Source organism: Nanorana parkeri, unplaced genomic scaffold, assembly GCF_000935625.1.
Source record: "Nanorana parkeri isolate BGI_ZX_2015 unplaced genomic scaffold, ASM93562v1 scaffold1316, whole genome shotgun sequence".
NCBI lineage: Eukaryota > Metazoa > Chordata > Amphibia > Anura > Dicroglossidae > Nanorana > Nanorana parkeri.
The window spans coordinates 136,996-153,605 of NW_017307584.1; the positions used below are offsets into that span (position 1 = coordinate 136,996).

The 16,610-nt window shown below is 55.7% G+C and overlaps 1 protein-coding gene across 1 annotated transcript in view; it reads left to right on the forward strand.

Annotated features, from left to right (window-relative positions):
* Nucleotides 1–16,610, forward strand: part of CEP95 (centrosomal protein 95) — a 35,148-nt gene that overhangs the window by 15,181 nt on the left and 3,357 nt on the right. The window contains exons 11-21 of the mRNA XM_018569269.1: nt 916–1,082; nt 5,720–5,849; nt 5,932–6,046; nt 7,500–7,690; nt 12,973–13,065; nt 14,762–14,865; nt 14,933–15,149; nt 15,237–15,311; nt 15,466–15,618; nt 16,048–16,194; nt 16,275–16,346. Coding sequence (XP_018424771.1) covers nt 916–1,082; nt 5,720–5,849; nt 5,932–6,046; nt 7,500–7,690; nt 12,973–13,065; nt 14,762–14,865; nt 14,933–15,149; nt 15,237–15,311; nt 15,466–15,618; nt 16,048–16,194; nt 16,275–16,346 — 1,464 coding nt within the window. The remainder of the gene's footprint in view (nt 1–915; nt 1,083–5,719; nt 5,850–5,931; nt 6,047–7,499; nt 7,691–12,972; nt 13,066–14,761; nt 14,866–14,932; nt 15,150–15,236; nt 15,312–15,465; nt 15,619–16,047; nt 16,195–16,274; nt 16,347–16,610) is intronic.

Consider the following 16,610-nt stretch of genomic DNA (forward strand, 5'->3'; position numbering starts at 1 on the left):
CACTCACCTCAGTTCTAGCCGACCTGTGACAATGAGACTGTCACAGGTCGGCTCAGTAGATCGGGAGGTGAGGGAACACATACCGGCGTTCGCTCACCTCTCGATCCTGTCACGGCTCTCTGCCGGGACAGGGGGAGGGGCTGGGTTCCCCCCTCCCCGCTCCGATCTGCCAGCGCTGACTGGTGGAATGGACGGGAGAGGGGGCGGGTACAGCTGGCTCTGCCTCTAGATAGGAGGAGCCAGCTGTCAGTCACGCAGCTGGGCGGATCCAGACATAATTGTCGGGATCCATTTCAGCTGCGGCGTCTCAGTATATAGGGAGCTGTAGCTCGCGGTATACTGAGCCTAGGGTGACGGGAGGACGCTTCTTTGTGTCCTCCCGTTACCCTAAGGAGAACTATGAGGAAAGTCCTAACCCCATAGTTCTCCTTTAAAATTTTCTCTACTTGTACCTGCAGGCCAAACTAACAAAGAAAAGTGGCAGTGACAACGTGTGAGCCAAACTAACATACTGTTGGGTAGGAGGAGGGTTATGCTGGTCACCTTCCATTCATCGGGGTTAAATATTTAAAAGAAAAAAAAAAACTTCCTGACACTCTTCAAGCTCCCCCTGGCAGTGTTTGAGGTTATCTGTATCAGTCACTGTCACTTGTACTGGACAGCTTGGCCGGCCATTTTAAAATGGGTCCCTGCAGCCCTGTGGTGTGTTTGTTCCTATCACTGCTCCATAGAGCTCCCTGCACTGTGAGGCACATGGAAGCTGATTCTGCTGATCTTTCCTTCTGCTTGTTGTCTGCCTGTCATGTTAATCTAGTGGCTTCAGTATTCGGATGCCTAGATGTGTCATTGTTATTAAGGGCCACAGGTCTGGTGTTGTATATGGGGTGCTCACTGACACCCATTTTCCATTTCCAGGGCTCCTCACAGTTGGGGCAAAAGAAAGTTGCTTTTCGGACTCAGCCCGACATTCGCTTCATGACCCTTCAGAGGACGCTGGGGGACCAAGGAGAATGGACAGCACCTAGTGATGGAGGAGAGAGCGATCAGGACCCTGCGCTGGACTCAGGATTCTCTCTGCTAAAGTCAGTAACCACTTGGGGCAAATAGTGTAGAAAATGCTCCGTCCTCCCCTCTCTCTATCCGTCCATCAGCTCCCACCTCTCTCCGTCCATCAGCTCCCACCCCTCTCCGTCCACCAGCTCCCGCCCCTCTCCGTCCACCAGCTCCCGCCCCTCTCCGTCCACCAGCTCCCGCCCCTCTCCGTCCACCAGCTCCCGCCCCTCTCCGTCCACCAGCTCCCGCCCCTCTCCGTCCACCAGCTCCCGCCCCTCTCCGTCCACCAGCTCCCGCCCCTCTCCGTCCACCAGCTCCCGCCCCTCTCCGTCCACCAGCTCCCGCCCCTCTCCGTCCACCAGCTCCCGCCCCTCTCCGTCCACCAGCTCCCGCCCCTCTCCGTCCACCAGCTCCCGCCCCTCTCCGTCCACCAGCTCCCGCCCCTCTCCGTCCACCAGCTCCCGCCCCTCTCCGTCCACCAGCTCCCGCCCCTCTCCGTCCACCAGCTCCCGCCCCTCTCCGTCCACCAGCTCCCGCCCCTCTCCGTCCACCAGCTCCCGCCCCTCTCCGTCCACCAGCTCCCGCCCCTCTCCGTCCACCAGCTCCCGCCCCTCTCCGTCCACCAGCTCCCGCCCCTCTCCGTCCACCAGCTCCCGCCCCTCTCCGTCCACCAGCTCCCGCCCCTCTCCGTCCACCAGCTCCCGCCCCTCTCCGTCCACCAGCTCCCGCCCCTCTCCGTCCACCAGCTCCCGCCCCTCTCCGTCCACCAGCTCCCGCCCCTCTCCGTCCACCAGCTCCCGCCCCTCTCCGTCCACCAGCTCCCGCCCCTCTCCGTCCACCAGCTCCCGCCCCTCTCCGTCCACCAGCTCCCGCCCCTCTCCGTCCACCAGCTCCCGCCCCTCTCCGTCCACCAGCTCCCGCCCCTCTCCGTCCACCAGCTCCCGCCCCTCTCCGTCCACCAGCTCCCGCCCCTCTCCGTCCACCAGCTCCCGCCCCTCTCCGTCCACCAGCTCCCGCCCCTCTCCGTCCACCAGCTCCCGCCCCTCTCCGTCCACCAGCTCCCGCCCCTCTCCGTCCACCAGCTCCCGCCCCTCTCCGTCCACCAGCTCCCGCCCCTCTCCGTCCACCAGCTCCCGCCCCTCTCCGTCCACCAGCTCCCGCCCCTCTCCGTCCACCAGCTCCCGCCCCTCTCCGTCCACCAGCTCCCGCCCCTCTCCGTCCACCAGCTCCCGCCCCTCTCCGTCCACCAGCTCCCGCCCCTCTCCGTCCACCAGCTCCCGCCCCTCTCCGTCCACCAGCTCCCGCCCCTCTCCGTCCACCAGCTCCCGCCCCTCTCCGTCCACCAGCTCCCGCCCCTCTCCGTCCACCAGCTCCCGCCCCTCTCCGTCCACCAGCTCCCGCCCCTCTCCGTCCACCAGCTCCCGCCCCTCTCCGTCCACCAGCTCCCGCCCCTCTCCGTCCACCAGCTCCCGCCCCTCTCCGTCCACCAGCTCCCGCCCCTCTCCGTCCACCAGCTCCCGCCCCTCTCCGTCCACCAGCTCCCGCCCCTCTCCGTCCACCAGCTCCCGCCCCTCTCCGTCCACCAGCTCCCGCCCCTCTCCGTCCACCAGCTCCCGCCCCTCTCCGTCCACCAGCTCCCGCCCCTCTCCGTCCACCAGCTCCCGCCCCTCTCCGTCCACCAGCTCCCGCCCCTCTCCGTCCACCAGCTCCCGCCCCTCTCCGTCCACCAGCTCCCGCCCCTCTCCGTCCACCAGCTCCCGCCCCTCTCCGTCCACCAGCTCCCGCCCCTCTCCGTCCACCAGCTCCCGCCCCTCTCCGTCCACCAGCTCCCGCCCCTCTCCGTCCACCAGCTCCCGCCCCTCTCCGTCCACCAGCTCCCGCCCCTCTCCGTCCACCAGCTCCCGCCCCTCTCCGTCCACCAGCTCCCGCCCCTCTCCGTCCACCAGCTCCCGCCCCTCTCCGTCCACCAGCTCCCGCCCCTCTCCGTCCACCAGCTCCCGCCCCTCTCCGTCCACCAGCTCCCGCCCCTCTCCGTCCACCAGCTCCCGCCCCTCTCCGTCCACCAGCTCCCGCCCCTCTCCGTCCACCAGCTCCCGCCCCTCTCCGTCCACCAGCTCCCGCCCCTCTCCGTCCACCAGCTCCCGCCCCTCTCCGTCCACCAGCTCCCGCCCCTCTCCGTCCACCAGCTCCCGCCCCTCTCCGTCCACCAGCTCCCGCCCCTCTCCGTCCACCAGCTCCCGCCCCTCTCCGTCCACCAGCTCCCGCCCCTCTCCGTCCACCAGCTCCCGCCCCTCTCCGTCCACCAGCTCCCGCCCCTCTCCGTCCACCAGCTCCCGCCCCTCTCCGTCCACCAGCTCCCGCCCCTCTCCGTCCACCAGCTCCCGCCCCTCTCCGTCCACCAGCTCCCGCCCCTCTCCGTCCACCAGCTCCCGCCCCTCTCCGTCCACCAGCTCCCGCCCCTCTCCGTCCACCAGCTCCCGCCCCTCTCCGTCCACCAGCTCCCGCCCCTCTCCGTCCACCAGCTCCCGCCCCTCTCCGTCCACCAGCTCCCGCCCCTCTCCGTCCACCAGCTCCCGCCCCTCTCCGTCCACCAGCTCCCGCCCCTCTCCGTCCACCAGCTCCCGCCCCTCTCCGTCCACCAGCTCCCGCCCCTCTCCGTCCACCAGCTCCCGCCCCTCTCCGTCCACCAGCTCCCGCCCCTCTCCGTCCACCAGCTCCCGCCCCTCTCCGTCCACCAGCTCCCACCCCTCTCCGTCCACCAACTCCCACCTCTCTCCGTCCACCAGGTGGGAGCTCCGTCCACCAGCTCCCACCTCTCTCCGTCCACCAGCTCCCCCCCCTCTCCGTCCACCAGCTCCCACCCCTCTCCGTCCACCAGCTCCCACCTCTCTCCGTCCACCAGCTCCCCCCCCTCTCCGTCCACCAGCTCCCACCCCTCTCCGTCCACCAGCTCCCACCTCTCTCCGTCCACCAGCTCCCCCCCCTCTCCGTCCACCAGCTCCCACCCCTCTCCGTCCACCAGCTCCCACCTCTCTCCGTCCACCAGCTCCCCCCCCTCTCCGTCCACCAGCTCCCACCCCTCTCCGTCCACCAGCTCCCACCTCTCTCCGTCCACCAGCTCCCCCCCCTCTCCGTCCACCAGCTCCCACCCCTCTCCGTCCACCAGCTCCCACCTCTCTCCGTCCACCAGCTCCCCCCCCTCTCCGTCCACCAGCTCCCACCCCTCTCCGTCCACCAGCTCCCACCTCTCTCCGTCCACCAGCTCCCCCCCCTCTCCGTCCACCAGCTCCCACCCCTCTCCGTCCACCAGCTCCCACCTCTCTCCGTCCACCAGCTCCCCCCCCTCTCCGTCCACCAGCTCCCACCCCTCTCCGTCCACCAGCTCCCACCTCTCTCCGTCCACCAGCTCCCCCCCCTCTCCGTCCACCAGCTCCCACCCCTCTCCGTCCACCAGCTCCCACCTCTCTCCGTCCACCAGCTCCCCCCCCTCTCCGTCCACCAGCTCCCACCCCTCTCCGTCCACCAGCTCCCACCTCTCTCCGTCCACCAGCTCCCCCCCCTCTCCGTCCACCAGCTCCCACCCCTCTCCGTCCACCAGCTCCCACCTCTCTCCGTCCACCAGCTCCCCCCCCTCTCCGTCCACCAGCTCCCACCCCTCTCCGTCCACCAGCTCCCACCTCTCTCCGTCCACCAGCTCCCCCCCCTCTCCGTCCACCAGCTCCCACCCCTCTCCGTCCACCAGCTCCCACCTCTCTCCGTCCACCAGCTCCCCCCCCTCTCCGTCCACCAGCTCCCACCCCTCTCCGTCCACCAGCTCCCACCTCTCTCCGTCCACCAGCTCCCCCCCCTCTCCGTCCACCAGCTCCCACCCCTCTCCGTCCACCAGCTCCCACCTCTCTCCGTCCACCAGCTCCCCCCCCTCTCCGTCCACCAGCTCCCACCCCTCTCCGTCCACCAGCTCCCACCTCTCTCCGTCCACCAGCTCCCCCCCCTCTCCGTCCACCAGCTCCCACCCCTCTCCGTCCACCAGCTCCCACCTCTCTCCGTCCACCAGCTCCCCCCCCTCTCCGTCCACCAGCTCCCACCCCTCTCCGTCCACCAGCTCCCACCTCTCTCCGTCCACCAGCTCCCCCCCCTCTCCGTCCACCAGCTCCCACCCCTCTCCGTCCACCAGCTCCCACCTCTCTCCGTCCACCAGCTCCCCCCCCTCTCCGTCCACCAGCTCCCACCCCTCTCCGTCCACCAGCTCCCACCTCTCTCCGTCCACCAGCTCCCCCCCCTCTCCGTCCACCAGCTCCCACCCCTCTCCGTCCACCAGCTCTATCTGTAGCAAATTGTTACCCTCCTACAATTTGCCTTCTTACATTATGTGCCCCCCACACTGATCTTGCTTGTTACATGGTAGGATTCATAGGACACAATCTCTCCTCTGATATGAAAGTGCAAAGAGTGAATGGTTGTGACATGCGATGGATGAAACATCTTCGCTCCATGGGTCATAATAGGCAGACTTCCTGTTCTTCCTAGCGTAGTCTCTGTCCAGTAGATGAGATAAGAGACCTCTTCCCGCAGTCCCAGGCTGGTGCCTTGTATAATCATTCCTTGTCAGGATTTATGGGTTATGCTGGTTCCTGGACTCAGAACCCTGTCCTTTCTCTCTCCTCAGCTCCAGGACACCAGACCGGTCTCTGGCGGATGAGCCACTCTCTGTTCAGAGGGCCCGTAACAAGTTATCTGAGATGGAGCTACAGGAGATGTCTGTGAAACTGTCACGGCGCCTGGATGAGCTGGATCAGGTGAGTGCGGTGTGCACGGCGAGCAGTCTATATCAGTTGTGTATTGTGTGCTCATGTCTCTTACCGCGTACTGTATGAGCAGATGCTGAAGAAGGCGTTGGGGGAGCGTGCCCGGAGCAGCGAACCTAAAGATGAGGACAAACTGTCCCAGCACAGTGACAGCATCATGGAATTCCACAGAAAGAAGCGGCTGCAGGGTGAGTGGCACTGCTGAGTCCAACCACAGGAGGGGCAGCTGTGCTGAATGAGTCTCTTGTATATTTTATTGAGCACAGGGAGGGACAAATTGAAGTCCGACAATGCAGCACTCTGTACCTGAGCAGCCATTGTCCTAGGCCAGTGATGGCGAACCTTGGCACTCCAGCTGTTTGGGAACTACAAGTCCCATGAGGCATTGCAAGGCTCTGACAGCTACAGACATAACTCCCAGAGGCAGATGCATGTTGGGATATGTAGTTTTGGCACAGCTGGAGTGCCAAGGTTCGCCACCACTGTCCTAGGCCCTGGGCTGTGTCATGTGAAGGGGAAAGGGCCTTTGTAAGCTCTGACTTGGACCCTAAACAGGGCTGTTCCTTAAAGGAGAACTATGGGGTTAAGGCTTTTCCCCATAGTTCTCCTAAGGGTCACTGGAGGACACAAACTAGCGTCCTCCCGTCACCCTAAGCTCAGTATATAGGGAGCTACAGCTCGCGGTATACTGAGACGCCGCAGCTGGGTGGATTCTGACAGAATTGTCGGGATCCACTGCGGCGTGAGTGACAGCTGGTTCTGCCTATCTAGAGGCAGGGCCAGCTGTGCCCGCCCCCTCCCCTGTCTGTTTCTCCCGTCAGGATGGAGGGGGGGATCCTTGCGGGGAGCGATGACTGACAGTCACGGCTCTCTGCACAGATAGATCGAGAAGTGAGCTAACGCCGGTATGAGTTCTCTCACTTCCCGATCTACAGTCTCATTGTCACAGGTCGGCTCAGATTATGAGGCTGAGTGAAAATCACTCTACTCATAGTTCTCCTTTAAGGCTTCCATGAGCAACCTGGCTGTCAGGGAAGATCAATGAACATAAGCATCAACAGCAGGAAGAGTGGCTTTCAAGCTGTTACTTCCTCCTCAAGTCCAGGTTCTCTTTAAACTGAGGTTGATACTGGCTCTCTTTAAGGCCCCGTTCACATTGAGCGATTTATCGCGCGGTAATTCCCGCCATATCGCGGCTATTTACCGCGCGATATCGCTCTTCAATGCTTTGCAATGGGGCAAAGGGTCCTGCTGTCGCGGGTCGTGTGTCGCTACAGCAGGACCCTTTTTTGGAGCGGATTTTGCCGCGATTCAATGCTTTCTGATGCAAGCATATGCGCGATATCACGCAAAATGCGAATCGCGCGACAAATGCGCGAATCGCCCAGATTGAATGGGGCCTAAGGCGCTTTAACATGCACCCTTAAAAAGCAGAGAGAGTGCTGCAATGTTCCCTTAGAGAGTTTCCAGGAGCTCCGGAGCTTAATAATGCAAATAGTGACTTCCACTCCGGTAGCTCCAGACAGCTCAGACCCCCAGCAGCCCCTCTCACCTCAGGATTAGGCAGTGTGGCGTTCGGATTACGCCATGTTGAACGCGCTTTTATCCGGTGCCTTATAACCAGTATATCTTCTCCTGCAGCTGCACGGAACCATAAAAAGCCGCCCACCAGACCCCGCTCCCTCTCGTCATCCCCCGTACCGCTGCCAACACCACGACAGCTACCATGTGCGCAGTTTGAGGACGCTCTACACAAGGAGGCGAGAGGGGAGCTGGGGAAGATTCGGAGGGAGGTGCAGAAAGAACTGGACCTGCAAAGGCTCAAAGCTCAGGTACACTAACCACCGTATTGAGGGGAATAACTAATACGGAGGCTATGACCTTAAAGTGAACCTGTCACCTCCATTAGATGTGTTGGTAGTATTTTCAGCCAATCAGTTTCTTTGTGCCTGGGTTCCTGCATCCTTCATTCTCTTTGAGATGAGATTTAGCCCCGCCCTCCTTGCACTAAGCCCCACCCTCCGTTATTCAGCTAGTAGAAGCCCTGGCATTGGGCTACTGGGGGCAGGTTTTAGGTCAGGGCTTATTCTGAACTTGGGACCCAGGGCCCCAGCAGACACCATGGAATTGATTCAGAGACAAGCATGCATTGCACTTTACTGATAATGTTACATTAGCCATTTTGGCGTAACATACATGCTCACATTACAGTGAACCAGTCTCACTGGTTGCAGTGCTTTTATTCACAGGGCTCCATTGATTGACGCTACATACACTCAGGAGGTACAAAGAGGTTACGTGATCAGCATTAGGTCAGAAGGGACATTCATAGGCAAGGCTCAGCCTCTCGAAGGCTTTGTTCACACTGAGTGTTCTGGCATTCCTGCGGCAGGAGTGCCAGGTGTCCCTTAGAACAACGGCGATGGTATATGATATGATAACATGCAGTTTAATCCTAGTCCTTGAATGCATCTATCCTACTTCCAGGGTTAGTGATCTATTCCAAACTGCATGAAATTGTATCATATACCATGGCCGCGTATACGATTACATGTGGACTGCCGCTTACAGACGCAGCCATTGACGCCCGGTCATTATCCTGAATGGGCACATCGGCTGCATCTAAACGTAACACCTGGCATTCCTGCCGCAGGCATCCCAAATCGCCCGGTTTTAATGGGGCCTAAGATGAGGGCGCTCCGTCCTACCCAAGGTCAGGTGACCCTGCCTTCACTTCAAATTTTTATGATATTGGGAATTGTCATTAATGGTCTCCAAGTGCACTTTTGGCGGTCTGGTCGCAGCACAGATATAACAAATGCATGTTCCAGTCTGGGTTTGTCCCTTTTTTTTTTAATGCCCTGCCCACTTTTCACTCCCCGGAGTAGTAGGAGCGTATATGTATCCCACAGACTAAACGTCCTCATTTATAAGTCACATTTTATTTACTAAGTCCTGATTTATGATGCCTCAATGTTATGGGGCCGGCTGCTAATCCTCCCAAGACAGAGCTCCTTTTTGGCTCAGGGGGTTTAGCAGCCAACTAACAAGCGAGCACCGACCTCGACGTTGCCGGATCGAATCCCGGCTTCTCCCTTTCTGAATTTTTTTTTTAACTTGGAAAGGACGTTTGAACCTGCAATAGGAGATCAGACCCATCAGTCATTGAGCAGAGGCGAGTAGCTCAGTGGATAAGAGCAGTACCCAGAGCGCCAGAAGCCTCGAGTTCAATTCCTGTAGCCCCCAGGTCAAGTCTCTGAGTGCATTGTGCAGACATCACTCAGTGACAGCGCCGTGAACTCGAGCTCAGATCTCCCAGTGAAGTGGGAGGAATCGCTTGGAGATGGAAGGACCGTAGACCCGAGCTTGAATCGCTGAGTGAGAGCTTGGAGGCCATGGACAACCCACCAGTCTGCTCCAGTCCCAGGCCCCCACAGGCCTGTAACATGTGTGTGCATCACAATAGAGTGTGGACTACCCCCTCTTCGGTCCATAGTCTGTGACATCACTGCAACATATATAAATACAAGGGCCTGTCTTACCGGGCCGGCCCATTCAAAAAACAGGGACTTAGGTTTTCTTTGCTCACCCTATATATATATATCCGAGTCACCTCCCAGGTAATGCACAGTACCTGAACCCCCTGCTGGTGGGATAGAGTAGTGGGCTTGAAACATTCCCCACTACCCTGTTCCACCAACAGGGGGCTCAGGTACTGTGCAGCACCCAGTGGCTCGTTGTGGCTCTCCCCCAGAGGGATTTGAACTCAGGTCTCCATCAGATCAGTCTGAGTCCTTACTCTCTGAGCCACCACCTATGCTCAGACACTGAGGTGTTCGTTCTCGTACTTCATCTGCTGGAAAGTCGCTGCAACTAAAGATAAAGAAAGATTAGAACCGGCGGCTCCAACGTCTCTGCTGGGTTGTTGGCTGGTTACGATATCTCCGAGCCAGACGCCAGGCTGGTGGGAAAGCTTGATCCGCACGGCTCTTAGTGTCTCATCGACACCGCACGCTACCAGTGAAATAAATAACGGCAAGCACCGGGATTCGAACCCACATCTCAGAAACATATCACCGAATATAGGCGCACCAGCTCTCCGAGCCACAAGATTGGAAGAGTTTCCAGCAATTTTTTTTCTCATACTTATATTTCTGATATGTTGGAGGCGACCGGAAATATTATAAGTCCCATCACCCAAAATAAAGTACTCCTGAAGTAGGAGAAGGAGATACTCAGCAACTGAGAGGTGGCAGTAGCTCAGAGGGTAAGAGCTCTGTCGGAAAAGAAAAACAGACATGAGTTCAAATCCTGGAGCAGACTGCTTCACCTCTCATAGCCCAGGACCTATGCCCAAATACCCCAATGTGGTGACAGGGGGGGCAGAAACATTTTGGACCATTACTCTGCCATGTATAATTAAGTCCATAATCAAGACCGAGGGAAAATCTTTGAGGTCCAATAAGATAAAGAAAAAAAAAACATTCTAAGTATCACATCCAAAATAGAGTAAAATATTCAACGGCCAACTTTTTTTTAAAATAGAGAAAACTATTCTAAGTCCCATCATCCAAAATAATAAAAAATCTTCTAAGTCCCATCATGTAACATAAAGAAAACAGCCCAGAATAGAGAGAAATGTTGTAAGATGAACCAGTCACCATAAAGTACTTCTGAAGTAGGAGAAGGAGATCCTCAGCAACTGAGAGGTGGCAGCAGCTCAGAGGGTAAGAGCTCCGTCCAGAAAGAAAAACAGACAAGTTCAAATCCCAGAGCAGACTGCTTCATCTCTCAGAGCCCAGGACCCATGTCTGAATGCCCCAATGGGGGTGACAGGCCGGGGGGCAACATGGTTTTATTCTACTGAAACTTTACTGTCAGAGGTTTGTTTATTTTAAGTTCCAAAATATCAAATTGTGAAGAATATTTAAAATGTTCAACTTTTTAAAATGGGGAAAAAATAAAAAAAACATTCGAAGTCCCATCATCCGAACTAAGTCCCATCATCCGAAATAAAAAAACATTCTAAGTCCCATCATCCGAAATAAAAAAAACATTCTAAGTCCCGTCGTCCCAAATAAAAAAAACATTCTAAGTCCCGTCGTCCCAAATAAAAAAACATTCTAAGTCCCGTCGTCCCAAATAAAAAAAACATTCTATGTCCCGTCGTCCCAAATAAAAAAAACATTCTAAGTCCCGTCGTCCCAAATAAAAAAACATTCTAAGTCCCATCGTCCCAAATAAAAAAACATTCTAAGTCCCGTCGTCCGAAATAAAAAAACATTCTAAGTCCCGTCGTCCGAAATAAAAAAACATTCTAAGTCCCATCGTCCGAAATAAAAAAACATACATTTGTAGTCAACTGAAGTTATATTTAATAGACAAAGAATTTAGGATTGCTTGTTTAGGAGGAGGAGGAGGATGGTGGTGGTGATGGTGGTGTAAAGGAAATTTTCAGAACACATATGCTGCAAGATCACACGAAGTGACCCCAGTAATGGGGGTTTTCCGGCATCCTTCCACGTCCAGGGGTAACGTTGAAATATGTATAATCCGCGCTTATAGATCGATATGGACACTTTAAACAAATGAAAATATAAAAAATATATAAAATATAAATGAATAAAGTATAACTATATATTAGAGCTGCTGTACTAGGGACACGAGGGTCAAATAGTATGTAACTGGGTGTGCAGCGCTCAAGGTCATCAGTGAGTGAATTAAATCAGTGTTAGCATATTTAACTTAATAAGTGTTAATAATCATCATAAATATCAGTAATAGCCAGTGAACAAAAATCTCAAATCGTGCCCGAATTACAGAAAAAATGGTGGATCAAATATGTACAATTTCAAAATATGAAATATTAAAAATATATACAAAAAATGTATAAAAATCTCAAGCTTATCAAAGTGATATATAGCAAAGTGAGTCCAAAAGTGTATAAAAGTAAGTATAAGAAGGAGATGATAGTTGGTGATCCTACAGACGTCTCGTCCTCACCATATGGATCAGTATTTTATCAAAAAATATAAAAGGGACAAGAACTCCTCATGGTGTAGTCGATTGAATGCTTTATTGAACAAAAAAAGTAGCCACTTACATGTAAAATCGCTAAAAACGGCCGCTCACACGTCTGTGAGTAAAACCTCTGTGCTTCCTGGTTGCGTGTGATACCGAGAAGTGTCACTCCTGTAAGTTATATTTGGATGGTACGTCTATGGCAGATGTAGGTTGAGAGATGACATCACCTTGAAGCAATGGCATCCTCCCTATTACTCCCACCATTGCTCAGGCACACACATTGCATTGTGGGTAGCAGGCCTAAGCCTCACCTGGATTATGTCAGTGTGTGTGTGTACAGAGCCATAGCAAGGTCTCCGGTTCCCGTGTGAGGTCACATTGCAGGGCACACACTCCGTACTGTCTGAGCTCACATAAGAGGTACACCTCGTCCTCCATGAAGACACAGCAACACACCACAAGCCCAACATCCCTTGAAGCAGCTGAAGGCCCCCTGGTTAGTGTCTGCACCACATCCAAGCAAGCAACAATGGCGGCCGCTCAGGTCAATCTCAGACTAGCAATCAATACAAACCTTCCTCAGCACATAGAAACACTCCCATTGTTCCAGCATACAGGACACAGTACTTATCACCACCTTACCCCATTGGGTTGTGTTCACAGAAGTGACGCATTCTCTACAGGCCTCGTACACATGGGTTTCAGCTTGTATACCAGCAGCAAGGCATTTGCAGAGCTTTCTACAAACTTTGTTGAGGACCTTAAAGGACCCATCAGCTCCAGTTTGGGGATGTTAAAGAAAGATCTTAACATGAGTGCGATAAGCTGACAGGAGGACTCGGGAAGCCTCAGCAGTACTTGATTGTAGCCGGCTGGCAGCTCGTTTAGAGTGATAGTCAGGACTCCTATTCAGATCTTTAACCTTCCCAAACTGGAGCTGAAGGGTCCTTTAAGGTCTTCAGCAAAGCTGCCTGTAGAAAGCTGTGTGACCGCCTCGTATAGCTTGCTGTGCACGCTGCTGGTATACAAGCTGAAGCCCGGGGTACACGGCCTTCCACCTCCCTCATCAGTCTTCTGCTCTCTTCTACAGATGCTGAACGAGGCCTACAAGGAGGAACTGAAAGATTACGAGAAGTCTGAGAAAGTCAAACTATCAAAGCTGAAAGAAAACGTCAAGCAGAAGGTGAGTAACCCCCAACGCTGGGTGGTCAGAGCACCCCCTTCCTCTTCACTATGTTATTATTTGTGACTTCCCTTATGCCGATGTCTTCTGGCCGGTCACATGACGCGCTGTCCTCTCCGGTCCTCGGTCACATCAATATACAGTGAGTGCAGGGCGCCATGTTTAGGTGGCGGGGCCATGACACCCTGCACTCAGTCTTTCCCCAGCGATCCGAGGTATCCAACCTGAAAGACTGAGGACATCTTGTGGTGAAGAAGAGGTAATGCAGGACACAGCTCTAGACTGAGGGAGCCATGAGAGACGAATGGAGGCCGCCATTACTGAGCTACTAACGGGCTGACCCTGAGACAAGCAGGGGTGACGCCTTGTAATCTGGGACTGAATAATATCGCAGTCAGGCACGGCCAAGTCCTAGCATTTTAGGAGGCCTGCAATGGCAGCCCCATACTGCTCTCATGACCAACCACTGACACCCATTCTTCTCCAGATCCGATCTCTGTGCCTTGTGTATGTGCAGTGTCAGCACTTGGTGAGTGAGTGTGTGTGTGTGTGTGTGTGTGTGTGTGTCAGGCGCCTTCAGTCTGTGAGTTGTGGCCATTCACACAATGCTCAAAATGTTACCTGCTTATATTTTGCCTTCCTTGGTTCCCCCCTCCCCCTCATCAACATGCTAATTACATTTATATATAAGCAGGCTGTATTTGCATGGCATCCACCCTGGGTAACGCCCACATGTGATGCTGAGCCTTCATGATTGACAGAATAGATATCTAATGAATGAAATGGGCGGGGCCAGTCAGGCTGGGGAGGAAAGTGCTGGAAGATGCTGGACATCCTCCAGCCAGGAAATGAGGCGGGCTCTATGTGATTTGCTGCAGCTTCTAATGAACATTGTGAGGAGCTCCCAGTGTGCAGAGACATCAGAGGGAGAGGAGCCGCTACAACTGTGCAAGACTGTAGGGAAGGACGGAGGTCAGATAGAAGACTGAAGGGGAGGACGGAGGTCAGATAGATAGACCGAAGGGGAGGACGAAGGTCAGATAGAAGACCGAAGGGGAGGACGGAGGTCAGATAGAAGACCGAAGGGGAGGACGGAGGTCAGATAGAAGACCGAAGGGGAGGACGGAGGTCAGATAGAAGACCGAAGGGGAGGACGGAGGTCAGATAGAAGACCGAAGGGGAGGACGGAGGTCAGATAGAAGACCGAAGGGGAGGACGGAGGTCAGATAGAAGACCGAAGGGGAGGACGGAGGTCAGATAGAAGACCGAAGGGGAGGACGGAGGTCAGATAGAAGACCGAAGGGGAGGACGGAGGTCAGATAGAAGACCAAAGGGGAGGACGGAGGTCAGATAGAAGACCGAAGGGGAGGACGGAGGTCAGATAGAAGACTGAAGGGGAGGACGGAGGTCAGATAGAAGACCAAAGGGGAGGACGGAGGTCAGATGGAAGACTGAAGGGAAGGACGGAGGTCAGATGGAAGACTGGAGGGGAGGACGGAGGTCAGATAGAAGACCGGAGGGGAGGACGGAGGTCAGATAGAAGACCGCAGGGAAGGACGGAGGTCAGATGGAAGACTGAAGGGAAGGACGGAGGTCAGATGGAAGACTGGAGGGGAGGACAGATTTCAGGAGAGCCTCACCAAGCCAGTTTCGGCCCTTTGGTTGATCTCACTTCATCTGCTTTTTCCTCATTCAGGATCTGGAACATAAAGAAAATCTCTTCAGAGGCCCCGAGAAAAGGTCCCACCCGGAGAAGGTGTATTCTGGGAAGCAGGGGAGGCCGGCCTCCAGGCCGCGGCAGTGGGCTCCGAGCTGTCACAAGGCCGCAGCACACAGTAAGTGTCTCTCTCCCGCACACGGTTCTGAGCGGCTGGTGTCGTTGTCTTCACGCTCAGCCTCTCCTGTCGCCCGCAGTGAGGATTAAAGAGAACGACCTCCTTCCTCTCCTGCTGGAGGAATTCCCCCATCTGCAGATCTCCCCGCACACCTTCAATGCCATGTGGAAGGGCCAACTCGCCCAGGTGGAGCAACTCGCCCGGTCCGGCCAGGAGGACGAGAGGAGCGAGCGCAAGCTGCAGAGAGAGGTGAGTGCGGCCTGGAAGAGATCGGACTTCCTGCCCGCTGCTGGATCTGCACGGCTCAGCCTCTGACTCTTCTCTCTCTGTCTGTAGGTGGAGGACGCACACAAGAGACACGACCTCCTCACCGTCATCATCCGGAGGGAACAGGGACACAACCAGCGTCTGGTGAGTGCAGGGAGCTCAGTGCCGGGGTCCTGTGTACACTTCCCACCTCCTAACGAATGGGCCCGAGTGTGACAGGAAGTGACCTCACAACCACAGCGCGGCCTCTTCTTTATATCCAAAATAGCTGCAACTGAGACCTCGCTTCCCTTCACAGAAAGACTTCAAGGAGAGAATCCGCATGCAGAAGATGTCCCAGAATAAGATGAAGGAGAACCGGCAGCAGGCGGCGCGCGCCAAGAAATACTACGAGGACTACCACGTGCAGCTCCGAGGCAAAATGATGCGCGCCAGGACGCGGGAGGAGCGGGTACGTAGAGGAGGGCGGAGGGGAAAGTATTCTGTGATGTCACTCCCCCCACCCCCGGGCATAGCGTATAACACGGGGTGTCTATACAGAGGATGAAGTGACCCCGTACAGGACACAATGCAGAGATCCGATTGGCCGGAGGAGACACTTCCAGCACCACATCTCATTCATCTCCACTGGTGACACTCAGCAAAATCCTGAGCCAGAGTGCTATATACGGGGTCACTAACATCCTCTGCCTACCGGGGGTGGACAACAACACTAATCATCCTCTACATGCTGGGGGAACCACAACACTAATCATCCTCTACATGCTGGGGGAACAACAACACTAATCATCCTCTACATGCTGGGGGCACCACAACACTAATCATCCTCTACATGCTGGGGGTGCTGTTTCCTCTCCCTGACCTCTGTGCTCTCCTGTAGATCTTGAAGAACCTGTTTGATGACGGTCTGGAGATCCAGAAGCAGCGACTGCGAGAACTGCGCTCGTACACCAAGGAGCAGCGCGAGGAGCAGAGGAAGCGGCACCAAGACGAGCTGGAGTCCATGGAGAACTATTATAAAGATCAGGTCAGTCCACCCAGCCAATCACGGGGGGGGGTCCGTCATGTCCGTCCTCATCTGACGCTTCTTCCCTCTGTTCCTGGCAGTTCTCTATGCTGGCAGAAGTCGTGACCCAGGAGAAGAATGAAATGCAGGTGCATGAGAAGACGCAGTCCAAGGTGAGTGAGCTGCGTTACCCATAATCCTCTCTTACATGGGATAGGAGGAACCAAAAAATGGAACACAGATCTTTCTGCAGTGAAATTACACATCTGCGTTGTCACCCCGTGCACATGGCACATGCTAGACTTGGATGGACCTTCACTGAGCAACAAACACACATACTGCCCCCCATCATACCCCCCACACTCCTCTCCTGTACATACTGCCCCCCGTCATACCTCCCACACTCCTCTCCTGTACATACCGCACTCTGACCTACG